General features: G+C 47.2%; 5 protein-coding genes across 5 annotated transcripts; 4 read left to right on the top strand and 1 right to left on the bottom strand.

Annotated features, from left to right (window-relative positions):
• Positions 1-86: 86 nt before the first annotated feature.
• LOC111080254 (dynactin subunit 2) lies at positions 87-1,546 on the top strand. The gene is made up of 3 exons (XM_022375743.2): positions 87-248; positions 303-1,224; positions 1,284-1,546. The coding sequence occupies exons 1-3, from the start codon at positions 213-215 to the stop codon at positions 1,466-1,468; spliced, it is 1,143 nt and encodes a 380-aa protein (XP_022231435.2). The 5' UTR covers positions 87-212; the 3' UTR covers positions 1,469-1,546.
• Positions 1,547-1,649: 103 nt separating this feature from the next.
• On the top strand, positions 1,650-2,645 carry LOC111080256 (protein swallow-like). Its single transcript, XM_022375745.2, has 2 exons — positions 1,650-1,866; positions 1,947-2,645. Exons 1-2 carry the CDS (start codon positions 1,749-1,751, stop codon positions 2,432-2,434), a joined length of 606 nt encoding a protein of 201 aa, XP_022231437.2. The 5' UTR covers positions 1,650-1,748; the 3' UTR covers positions 2,435-2,645.
• A 630-nt stretch (positions 2,646-3,275) lies between these two features.
• Positions 3,276-8,516, top strand: LOC111080250 (protein transport protein Sec31A). The gene is made up of 11 exons (XM_022375739.2): positions 3,276-3,404; positions 3,597-3,811; positions 3,881-4,847; positions 4,910-5,153; positions 5,215-5,327; positions 5,745-5,844; positions 5,916-7,342; positions 7,414-7,524; positions 7,584-7,901; positions 7,968-8,039; positions 8,104-8,516. The coding sequence occupies exons 2-11, from the start codon at positions 3,615-3,617 to the stop codon at positions 8,290-8,292; spliced, it is 3,738 nt and encodes a 1,245-aa protein (XP_022231431.2). The 5' UTR covers positions 3,276-3,404; positions 3,597-3,614; the 3' UTR covers positions 8,293-8,516.
• On the bottom strand, positions 8,396-10,063 carry LOC111082088. The gene is made up of 2 exons (XM_022378269.2): positions 9,166-10,063; positions 8,396-9,109 (listed from the first exon to the last, which is right to left on the bottom strand). The coding sequence occupies exons 1-2, from the start codon at positions 9,914-9,916 to the stop codon at positions 8,550-8,552; spliced, it is 1,311 nt and encodes a 436-aa protein (XP_022233961.2). The 5' UTR covers positions 9,917-10,063; the 3' UTR covers positions 8,396-8,549.
• Positions 10,064-10,540: 477 nt separating this feature from the next.
• Positions 10,541-10,873, top strand: LOC111080259. Its single transcript, XM_022375748.2, has one exon. The coding sequence runs from the start codon at positions 10,608-10,610 to the stop codon at positions 10,848-10,850; it is 243 nt and encodes an 80-aa protein (XP_022231440.1). The 5' UTR covers positions 10,541-10,607; the 3' UTR covers positions 10,851-10,873.
• The last annotated feature ends 48 nt before the right edge of the window (positions 10,874-10,921 follow it).

Raw genomic sequence — 10,921 nt, 5'->3', positions numbered from 1 at the left:
CTTGCAACTTTCTTTGACAAAAGTATTTTTTAAAGCTCTACGCGATATTTTTTAAGTATTTTTTAAAATCATCGATTGCACTATTGATTAAATTGGGTCACACTGTTTATGACATCAGATTTCTGTTTGCAAAAACTTGTTTTCCGCTGAAAAACATTCAATTTCCTTGCGCCCAGGACCTCAGGACATCAATAGTCAACGTGCCCACAGCTATGGCAGATCCAAAGTTTCAAAACCTTCCAGGAATCGTGAGTTGAGCCATGAGGTGTCTTCCAAATCGTAATTTGCATTCCCTTGTACAGGCCTACGACCAACCTGATGTCTACGAAACGCCCGACGATCCCGAGACGGACACCTCTGACTATTACGAGGAAGAGCCCGAGAATGAGGCCATAGAGCGAATGCATATTTCGGCTAGTGCTGCCCACAAACGCTTTAGCGGAGCAACACTCGAGGGAAGCGTTGACTTTACGGACCGCATCGGCCGCCGCTCTGGCCGTGGCTACGATATGCGAGGCGCTGGCGAATATGAGCTTGTGGGGCAGGGTGAAAAGGAGACTCCCGTGCAAAAGTGTCAGCGGCTGCAAATCGAAATGAACGAACTTTTGAATGAGGTAGCCGCTCTGCAAGTGGATCGCAAAATCGCTGACGAGGAGAAGCAATCGTACGATGCTGTTGCCACTGTAATAGCCACTGCAAAGAAAGTACTGGACACTTTGAAGCTGGAACAGGTTCTTGGCAAAGAGCAGGTGCCAAATAGCAAGCAAGTGAAAGCACTCATTAGCCAAGTGGAGGAATTCAAGCAGTCTGGCGTACTGACGGCCATACCAACGCCAGGCACAGATTTGGCATCTACAGCTCGCGTGGCTAATCTCGAGCAACGGCTATACCAATTGGAGAAGGCCGTGGGAGCGCAGCCAGAAAAGCTAAGCCGTCTGACTGCTGCCACCAACACTACCAATGTGCTGGAAGCCGTTCGCCAACTCAGTACCAAGGCTGCACTATTGCAGCCGGACAAGCTGGACACCATTGAGCAGCGCCTAACGACTCTGGCCGGAAAAATGGACTCTATTGCCGAGAAATCCAGCGGAAGCGCCCAGGACGCCAAGCGCGACCAGAAAATTTCGGAACTCTATGATATTGCTAAGCGTACGGAGCCTGTTGTGGAAATACTGCCGCATGTCATTGAGCGTATGCAAGCACTAGAGTCCCTACATAAATATGGTAAGCCAGACATCAGTTGCATAATTAACACTTCATTAATTGCCATCACTGCATTTCAGCGAACAACTTTGCTAAGATTATAGCCGAAATTGAGCAAAAGCAGGGTACCATAACGACCAGTCTGGTAAATAACAAGGAACTGCTCCACTCCGTACAGGAGACCTTTGCTCAAAATCTGGAGACTATCACTACCAAAGTGACTAAAGTGGAGCAGCGCGTTACGGCAATATCGACAGCTAAATAAGTGCATGCACAGCACACGAAATATGTATTTCCATTATAATATCCTCTATATTTATTAAATAAAAATAAACATTCGAGTCTTTTTTAAAAAGTAATCAAACTGCTTAAAGATATTTTTGTTATATAATGGTATATCTAATTTCTTTGGTATTTTTGATCCATAAATCCGCGGTCACACTGCATCAAAGTAACGGTGCTATTGATTCCTATTTTTATTTATTCTGTGTGTCTGTGTTTTGTTTTAACCTTTTACATCTTGTATCGTCATAATTCAGTGTAATATGTCTATCATGGATGAATCGTTTCCCGCCGAGCTGTTCGACCAGGTTACCAACAACGGCGCCAGCACCCCACGCCAGATACAGGAGCTCAAGAGGCCAACGATCTTTGAGCATAAAGGCAAGCAAAGCGACCACGTGCCTAATTCTTCAGCATTCCAAATAATCTTTATTGTTAATTTCGATTTTGTGACTCCACAGACGCCCATAGTCCAAAGTCCAAAGCAGCGGATCGTAGGAAGCGCTTCTCTCACTCAGCGTATACCAAGCAGCGCTACAAGCACGTAACTAGCAAAGTGGCGAAATACATTGCGGAAATGGAAGCCCAGGACCAGACGAGTCGTATGGCGAAAGAAAACCTGCGGCGTAACAATTCTATGCCGGAGTACCAAACAGAGCGCTGTGACGTCAGAGAGCGCAGGCACTTCAGCGTGGACGAGCTCAATGTGGTGGACCAGTCAGTGACTAACGAGAGCTACGAGCGCCTTCTCTGCGAGATTGAGCGCCAACATAAAGAGATTGATCGCCTTCAGGAAGAGAACTTGCGCGTGCAGTCCTACAGCGACTATCTGCAAGGCCAGCTAGACGAAAAGGCTATGCAGACGCTTATAATGAAGCGAAATTTTGAGAGCATTCGCATCGATTTGGACATCTGCATGCAGAAGTTGAAGCGGTATGAAAACGTCTAGCTGCGCACCCCCAACATCATTTTTTCTGTTTCCATAATATAATGTTTTTATTTATCTATTTTGTATTGCGTGTAAATGTAAGTGTATAGGGTGATTTAAAGCAATGTTTTATATAATCTAAGTTTATTATGTTCTGCGGTGTGATCAACTATTTAAATATAGCGGGGTTAAGTTTGTATTTTATTTTATCATGGAATATACTGGTATCTTTGCACAACTTCCTGGTGTATTCTGGTATTGTTCGACTTGGTCACTTTATTCGTTCGTGAGCGTGGTGGTTTCTTGGTGGTTTTTCAAAATTTTCTCTCTTTTCCGAGGTGAAGAGAGCGCTTTTTTGTTTGAACCCTTTTATGCAACAATGCAATAAAAAGGACTTCTGAAAACTAGCCAATCTTGTAGAAAATTGATATATCTATCGGATAAAATTATTTGTTTAGGGCTGAGAGGGCCAACTAGCTAGTAATATTAAACTAAATATCAAAATCATGATATACGATTTCAATCAATAAAATAGAACGTTATCACATTGTCGACCAGGGGGGTATTTAATATTTCGACGAAATTTATGTCACTTTAATATGTAAAATATGCATTACAGGTAAAAGACATCGGTGGTCATTTTTGTTTTGTAAGTAAAGAGGAGGATGGAGCTACAAGGAGCCCTTACAAACAGTATTATATTCCGCGGTTTAACAAAGGGTGCTCAACTATTTAAGTAGAGGGGTGTTAAGTGGGTTAAGTATCGTTTAATCGCCGGACTGTCCTGGTTTTTTATGGTATGGTATTTAAATGGTATTTCTCCAAACTGAAATGGTATTTATTTTTTGGCCGGAGCGTGTATTTTATCGCGGTCCGTGGTCACACTGCCTGCCCTACTGTTCTTAAAATCCACAGATTCCAATTAAAAACAGAATAACAATTTAAAGTGGCTAATAGTGTTGGCGAATGTTAATTGTAATTACAATTCCAAGTGAGTTTTGCCATATAAAACATTTGACGCTGTCGAGAGTCCAGAGTTGCGGCCACATAGGCAGCAAGAAAAAGTGATGACGGGGCGCACTCCAATTGGACGGGACGTGACACAATTTCGTTTGGAAGAGGCAGCAGCAGCCCAAGAAAAGTAAAAACTCTTCGAAAATATTTATTGTTACTTCTATTACAGCACCAACACATTTGCAAAATGAAAATCAAGGAACTGCAGAAGACGGTGAACATTGCTTGGTCTCCGGCACAGCAGCAGCAAATATTCTTGGCTGCCGGCACGGCTGCCCAGCAGTTTGATTCGAATGCAAACTCCACCTTGGAAATATACTCGCCAAACTTCAGTGATGCAACCTACGATCTGGAGCTTAAGGCCAGCGTGGCCAGCCAGTACAAGTGAGTTTTGGATATTGTATTCGTATTCATTCATTCATGCGATTCAATTTAACCCGGCTTCGTTTGCAGGTTCCAGAAACTTATATGGAGTCCCATAGGACCGCATCCAAGCGGCCTCATTGTGGGCGGCTGTGAAGCGGGAGAGATCAATATTTATTCGGCTGCCAAGCTGCTCGCCAATGGCAACGAGGAGCCCCTGCTGGCTCGTCAAGATAAGCACACTGGGGCTGTTAGCGGATTGGACTTCAATCCATTCCAAAACAATCTGCTCGCCTCGTGTGCTTCCGAATCGGAGATTTTTATTTGGGACCTCAACAACCCAGCCACGCACATGAACCCGGGCGCCAAGACCCAGCCACTGGAGGACGTCAAAAATGTTGCCTGGAATCGACAAGTGCAGCACATTTTGGCCTCTGTTTTCAGCACACGCTGCGTTATCTGGGATCTGCGCAAGAGCCAGCAGATCATTAAGCTCTCTGATTCGCAATCTCGTGTGCGATGGCATGCCATCGAGTGGCATCCAGAGGCAGCGACTCAGGTGTGGCTCGCCTCGGAAGATGACCAGGCGCCGGTTGTGCAGCTGTGGGACTTGAGGTATGCCACCGCCCCGGCGAAAACATATCAAATCCACGAACGCGGAGTGCTGGGCATGTCGTGGTGCCTGCAGGACAACGACCTAATGGTGTCCTGCGGCAAGGACAATCGCATATACTGCTGGAATCCGAACACTAAAATACCCGAAGGTGAAATTCTCTCGGAAGTGGCCACCACGTCATCCTGGTACTCCGATGTGCAGTTCTGTCCACGCAATCCGGCGCTAATTGCCAGTGCCAGCTTGGAAGGGGCCGTGTCTATATATTCCCTCCATGGAGGCACCCACCATCTAGTGCAGACGGCCAACAAGATTGCAGACTCCTTCCCGGGAATGGATCAGTTTGCCCAAGAGCCCATTCCTCAGCAGGCCACGCAAGTGGTTTACCATGACCTGACGCACGCCCCCAAGTGGATGAAGCGCCCCTGTGGCGTTGCCTTTGGGGTAAGTTTCTCTTCAACATGTGTGAACCTTTCTATATGTTTGAGTTATTTCGCTGTCCACAGTTTGGTGGGAAGCTGGTCAGCTTCGATGGTACCTCCAAGACGGTGAAGGTATCGCAGTTAACTACCGAAGCCGCTCTCGTGGAACGTGCCAATGCCTTGGAACGCTCGTTGGCCGATGCCAATTACGCAGATTATTGTCGACAGCGGGCAGATGACACACCGGACCAGCACGGTCGATACCTTTGGTACTTCATCAAGGCCAACTTTGAGCTGAACCCGAAGGAGGAAATGCTCAATCTCTTGGGTATGTGCGGTCACGATGAGACATGTTAGTTCATGTTAATTGGCAGTTTCTTTCTCGTTAGGCTATAACAAAGATGACGTTGATGCCAAGTTCAGCAAGTTTATCAAGGAAACTGAGACGAACTCGCAATCGGATGTGGATACACTCACGACCCGCATTTCCACACTCACCCATGTAAGTTTCCGCCACTATGTGGCGCGACAACACCTTATCAGTTCCACGACATTCCCAACAACAGCAACATTGTGCTACGCACGCACTATCAACATCTCCACGTACATATGCTCATCTTGCTCTGTATACTTATTTCTATTCGATAACATACTCCATGCATTGCCAAACATCGCGGGGCTATGCCATGCTGTGCTGTAGAGCGACTCTTCTGAAGTTGAGTGCGATCAGAGTACAAATTATAGCACCGATAATTCGGTAAGACTAAAGATTTAAGATTACGAAAGAATTGTAAATTGATTAGAAAGAATCGGGAGCAGAAACAGAAAGAGCAAATGCAGCTAAATGGTGCACAAACTTCGATGAAATCATAGCCTCATCTCAATTTTTGTTCTTCTTTGTTTATATATGTATGTATAGGCAACATTGGACCATAAATTTGATGGAAATGGAACCGATTCTCAAAATAACGACTATGCTACGCTTTCGAGGCCCCAGTTCAAAGTGCCCAGCGGGGAACGTAAGTGGACTCACTCAACTTATTTAGCCATTGGCTAGCTGCTTGATTGCTAACTGATTTTATATTCGCAGACTCTGACAGCTTAATTGCCGAGGCAATACTAACCGGCAACATCGAGGCTGCAGTGGAGCTGTGTCTTGAAGCCCAGCGCATTCCGGAGGCCCTCATCATAGCCTCGACGGCCGGCATTGATACCCTCACTCGAACCCAAACCCGGTACCTAGTGCAGCAGAAGAGCGAGCTGTCGCACGTGATCTCGGCCTTGGTTACCCGGGATTGGCTTGACTTTGTCAACCGCTGCACGGTTGAGTCGTGGAAGGAAGCCCTGGTGGCTGCCCTCAAGCACAGCGAGCGCAAAGTGGTTGACATCTGTGAACGCCTGGGAGATCGCTTGTTGAACGAATGCGCAAACAGCTTGGAGTTTACGCGCAACGCCATGCTGTGCTACATCTGTGCGGGGAGCATTGACAAGTTGGTGAGCGCCTGGTATCACTTGAAGCAGCTGGAGCAGCAGAGTCAGAGCTACAAGCTGAATACCAACGAGCTGCAGGACCTGGCCGAGGTTGTGATGCTTATGTGCAAGTCGCTCGAACAGCAGGGCATCTCCGTGGACTTGGCTGGTCGCTTTGCTGGCTTCCTCACTGAATATGGCGGCCTTTTGGCTTCCCAAGGAGCCCTCACGGCAGCTCTCCAATACATAACAACGTTGGGTGGTGGAGCAACGTGTGAAAATGAAATTTTGCATGGTCTACGGGATCGAATCAACAACGCCGTCAATTTGGAGCATACCCAGCCGCAAGCAGCTGCAGCTCCTGCTCCATTTGGCTACCCTGGCCCACAGCAACGGGGTAGAGGCTCCTTCTCACAGCAGCCTCCTGTGGCTCCAATGTCCTATGGCCAACCAGCCAATCAGTATGGAAACCCCGCCAACACTGGCTGGCCTACGCCCGCGCCACCCGCACCAGCAACGTATCCAGCGGCCCAGCCGGCCCCACAGATATTTAATCCACAACCAGTTAAGCAAGAACTTCCGGCCCACCCACCGCGGCCTCTCAGCAATGCCAGCTCCTCGGGAGGGCCTCCACCATCGTCAAGTGGCCCGTCTGGTGGATTAGGTCTACATGCGCGCTCAAAATATGTTTTGGATCCATCTGTAGCAGCTCCCACAAGTGCCTATGGCATGCCATACAATCCAGTTCCTGCCCCAGCCCCATCCGCAGCTCCTTTCACGGGAGCAGCAGGACCTGGAGCTCTTCCACAACCGGCCAGCGTGCCCACATACAATAGCAACGCATTCAACACCAATCCTCTGTCGTCAGGCCAAGGGTACAATGCCACGCCATTCTCCGGAGCCCAGCAAAACTCCTACTTACCGGGTGTAAATCCCATTGAGACAATGCCTCAAGCTGCTCAGACACCTATTATACAGAATGTACAGCGCAATCCCACACCGCCACCAGGCTGGAACGATCCACCCGCATTGAAATCATCTCGTGCGGTAAGAGCCATAGTCAGCCACTCCAACAGACATGTCTGAGTATTATTGTAATCATTGTTCAATTTCTGCAGCCAAAGCCGAAGCCAGTCGCAGAGCCTAGTGCTGCGCCCATATTTCATCCGATTTTCCCTGTCGATCCCAATCAAAACCAGAACGGTTATATGGATCCTGCTCAATATCAGGTAAGATGCAGCAAAGTAGCACCAAGAAGATGTATTTTAATTGTGACTCACCCTTGTAGAATGCGCCACCCGCTGGCGGGGCAAGCAACGCGTACTATAATCCAGCTGCATTCAACAACAATCCACAGCAGCAACAGCAGTCATACCTCCAGCCGCAACAACAGGTGATTCCCAACCAGGGGCCACCTCAGCAGCAGAACTGGCAGGGCCAACAGCAGCAGCAGACCATTGGATACACCGAACAGCCAGCACCCATTCAGCAACAGCGCCAGCCAGAGGTGCCAAAGGAGAAGCCACCACTACCAGAGGAATACATCTACTTGCAGACGGTACTGGAGGAGCTGAAGAACCGTTGCTTGAGCGCAACCAATGATCCGGTAAATGGACACGGAATATAGCATATATTTTATGGCAAACTCTATTGATATTCTTCTCAATAACAGCGCACCAAACGCAAGTTTGTGGATGTCGTCAAACGGTTGGAAAATCTCTATGATTGCTTACGCGATGGAAAGGTAAGACTCGGCCATCGATGACGAGATTCGCATTTGCTAACTATCTTTACGTTTCTCATGTCAGCTCACACCCACCACCGTGCAATATCTGAATCAAATAATACAGTACATTCAAATATCCGACTACGCCAATGCCCTGGAAATACACACACGTATCGCATTCGGCACGGACTTTGCGCAGTGTGCAGGCTTCATGCAGGGATTGAAGGTGCTGTTGCAGTCGGCGTCCGAGATGCAGTTGGTCTTGCGCTAAACCTTATACTACATACATACGTGTTTGAATGTACCCGCACCAGTCGGGCTCATTCAGCGTCTACTTATTGTGTCTTTTATAGTATGTCCTACTATCGTTTCTGTATTCGCCCCTCGTTAGTTTATTCTTGGATTGTGTCTGTTATATGTATGTCAACTGTGTAATGAACTATATTTCCACACAAGACGAAGATGGGACTTGTGCATGCATAACAAAACAAAAGTGCGTTACTAATGACAATGGCATTGATCTTCGGCTTACAGCAGCTTTGGCTGATTCCTAATATTATCAAGATCAAGCTGCATCTGGGGGGATGCGGAAGCCGCACGCCCCCCCCTGAAGGGCGATGGATTTGGCACGTGTTCATGAGCTCCATACTCCAATTGCTCTTCCGGTAGTAGGCGATATTTTTTAAGATACTTGTACGATGCATTCGACATGTCGTTGGGACTCTGTGCGTGGACTAGGTTGTCTATCTGCCGAAGGGGTTCCGCATGCGGTGATTTCTGAATGCAAGTAACATCCGCAGGCGACGGGGACAAGCGCATTTCATGCATCAGCTCGTCGACGGGCTGTCGCAAGTATTTTCGGGCGAGTTCCTTCATGACCATGCTCTTCTCCGTATTCGGCTTGGACGCCACACCGGTGGGTGGTAGTCGCGTAGTCTTAGGTGTGTTGGCACGGTATTCAGTCGACTGGGCTCTTGGTGGTGTGGACCGAGGCGACTGGAATTGTGGCAGACCCAGCGCGTGTGGTGCAGGCAAAGGCTCGTCCTCTTCTACTATGTAATCATGAATAACAGGTGCTATCCGCTTTGCTGTAGGTTGTTTAAAGGGGTTTTAGTAAGGGTTTCTTTTCGTTTGCTTTACTCACTGTTGCTAGTCGTTAAAATATCACACTGGGAGGCAATTGCCCTGCAAGGCTTTGAGCTGGAACCTGCACTCGCTTGTTGCCCCTGCAGTAACGACTCGCAGAGGCTTCTCAACTGTTGCTGCTCCTGATGCATGGACTCTAGAAGATCAACTACTTTGGCAAGGTCATTCTTATTGACCAAATTGCTCAAGTCGATGTCCGAGTACACAACGGACGGCAACGACGTTTGGGAGGGCGATATATGTACAGCTTCTGTTTGCGTTCCAGCACAAATCGTGAGCACATCCGTTGATGCCTGGACGGGTGGACGCATCGCCTGATGGTACTGCCTCACTGGCTCTGCGTAACCTGCACCAGACTGACTAGATGTCTGATATTTACTCGATGGGACCTCGTTTGCGTAAGTCCGCTCTCGAGGAGTAATAAAATATTCATTAGATGAAGCGGAGGGGCTGCTCGGAAAATTGTTGATGGCTTGGACCGGCCGCGGGCCAAGTTCCGTAGCCAGAATCGGCGAAAAGTTGACTCGGGGCAGCATTTGCTTCTTCCATGAGGCGAAGCTGGGCCGTGGCTCTGACGCTGGTTGCTGCGGGGTCGGTTCGGGCTGCGGTTGCGATGGTGATTCTCCGAACAATATTGAAACTTCCGGCACAGTTGGCCTGACAATTTGACCGGTGAGACCCAATGGTGCTGGTGCACTGGGTCTGGGCGCTGAGCGCGGCAGCATGTCTTCCGTTTCAGGCTCAAACATTTTCAATCTTATTTACAATTAAATTCGAGCGGGAGATTTTGATCAGAGCTTGTTAGCAGTGTGACCGCGAATTTATCCATAAAATATACCGCTTGACGCCCTCAGAATATACCGAAAAAACTTTAAAATTTAGGAAAAATGTACAAATTTAGGATTAATTAATTAATATGTAAAAATTTAGGGAAAATCTAGAACAAATTTAAAAATGTAATTAAATATAAAAAAAACCAAAAAAAATGTTTTAATTGCTCATTGACAACAGCTGACTGATATGAAAGAACAAAAGTACGAAAAATTATAATTGCTCGCTGACAAAAGCTGACTGATATGAAACGGAAAAATTATAATTGCTTGCTAAGAAAAGCTGGCTCGTGACACGTCATTAGCCAAATACGGTCGGTCCCAGTGCCGAACGCCGTCGGTCCCAGAGTCAAAGACCTGGGACCGTACACCGAAACCCTGGCACATCTATATACTGTATGGTTAGTGGTTTTGTGACACACCTTGGCAATATATGTAGAATGAATGTAAAAATCATTTAGAAGAATATCACATTTAAAATACCGATACCGAATATATAGCAGTATATTTCTGAGGGATAAGATGGTATATTTGATCGGTAGGTCCGCGGTCACACTTAGTGTGTGTCATAAAGAAAAACAAAAAGAAACTGGTGTTTATAACCCGAAATATGCCCGTTTTGGAACATATTGATGTCATGGCTTCGACACCAGCACCCGCTACCAACCCGGTGCCAACCGACACAGACGCCCCACACCAGGCCGCCCGTGAACTAACCCAAACGGATCATCTGAATAGACGTCTTTTGAAATCCCTATTGGACACGATGCAGATCCAAATGCAGTCTGACGATGCAAACCAGAGCAATGACGACAGCACCAACGATGAGTCCAATAACGAATTCGATGAATAAATCCAATACTATGATTACCCTAAGGTCATAAATCTTTTATTTCGAGCTGGAACAGAACTTCAATTACTATG

Source organism: Drosophila obscura, unplaced genomic scaffold, assembly GCF_018151105.1.
Source record: "Drosophila obscura isolate BZ-5 IFL unplaced genomic scaffold, ASM1815110v1 contig_186, whole genome shotgun sequence".
Classification (NCBI taxonomy): Eukaryota; Metazoa; Arthropoda; class Insecta; order Diptera; family Drosophilidae; genus Drosophila; species Drosophila obscura.
The sequence above is the reverse complement of the archived record's forward strand: the minus strand, read 5'-3'. Positions and strand labels throughout refer to the sequence as shown.

Excerpts from the sequence above, each read along its gene's own strand:
- LOC111080250 (XM_022375739.2), top strand. The coding sequence starts at position 3,615 with ATGAAAATCAAGGAACTGCAGAAGACGGTGAACATTGCTTGGTCTCCG. Across the intron at positions 7,525-7,583 it reads TGGATCCTGCTCAATATCAG|AATGCGCCACCCGCTGGCGG; the intron begins GTAAGATGCAGC and ends TCACCCTTGTAG. Across the intron at positions 8,040-8,103 it reads ATTGCTTACGCGATGGAAAG|CTCACACCCACCACCGTGCA; the intron begins GTAAGACTCGGC and ends TTCTCATGTCAG.
- LOC111080256 (XM_022375745.2), top strand. The coding sequence starts at position 1,749 with ATGTCTATCATGGATGAATCGTTTCCCGCCGAGCTGTTCGACCAGGTT. Across the intron at positions 1,867-1,946 it reads AACGATCTTTGAGCATAAAG|ACGCCCATAGTCCAAAGTCC; the intron begins GCAAGCAAAGCG and ends GTGACTCCACAG.
- LOC111080254 (XM_022375743.2), top strand. The coding sequence starts at position 213 with ATGGCAGATCCAAAGTTTCAAAACCTTCCAGGAATC. Across the intron at positions 249-302 it reads TTCAAAACCTTCCAGGAATC|GCCTACGACCAACCTGATGT; the intron begins GTGAGTTGAGCC and ends TCCCTTGTACAG. Across the intron at positions 1,225-1,283 it reads AGAGTCCCTACATAAATATG|CGAACAACTTTGCTAAGATT; the intron begins GTAAGCCAGACA and ends ACTGCATTTCAG.
- LOC111082088 (XM_022378269.2), bottom strand. The coding sequence starts at position 9,916 with ATGTTTGAGCCTGAAACGGAAGACATGCTGCCGCGCTCAGCGCCCAGA. Across the intron at positions 9,110-9,165 it reads TATTTTAACGACTAGCAACA|CAAAGCGGATAGCACCTGTT; the intron begins GTGAGTAAAGCA and ends AACAACCTACAG.
- LOC111080259 (XM_022375748.2), top strand. The coding sequence starts at position 10,608 with ATGCCCGTTTTGGAACATATTGATGTCATGGCTTCGACACCAGCACCC.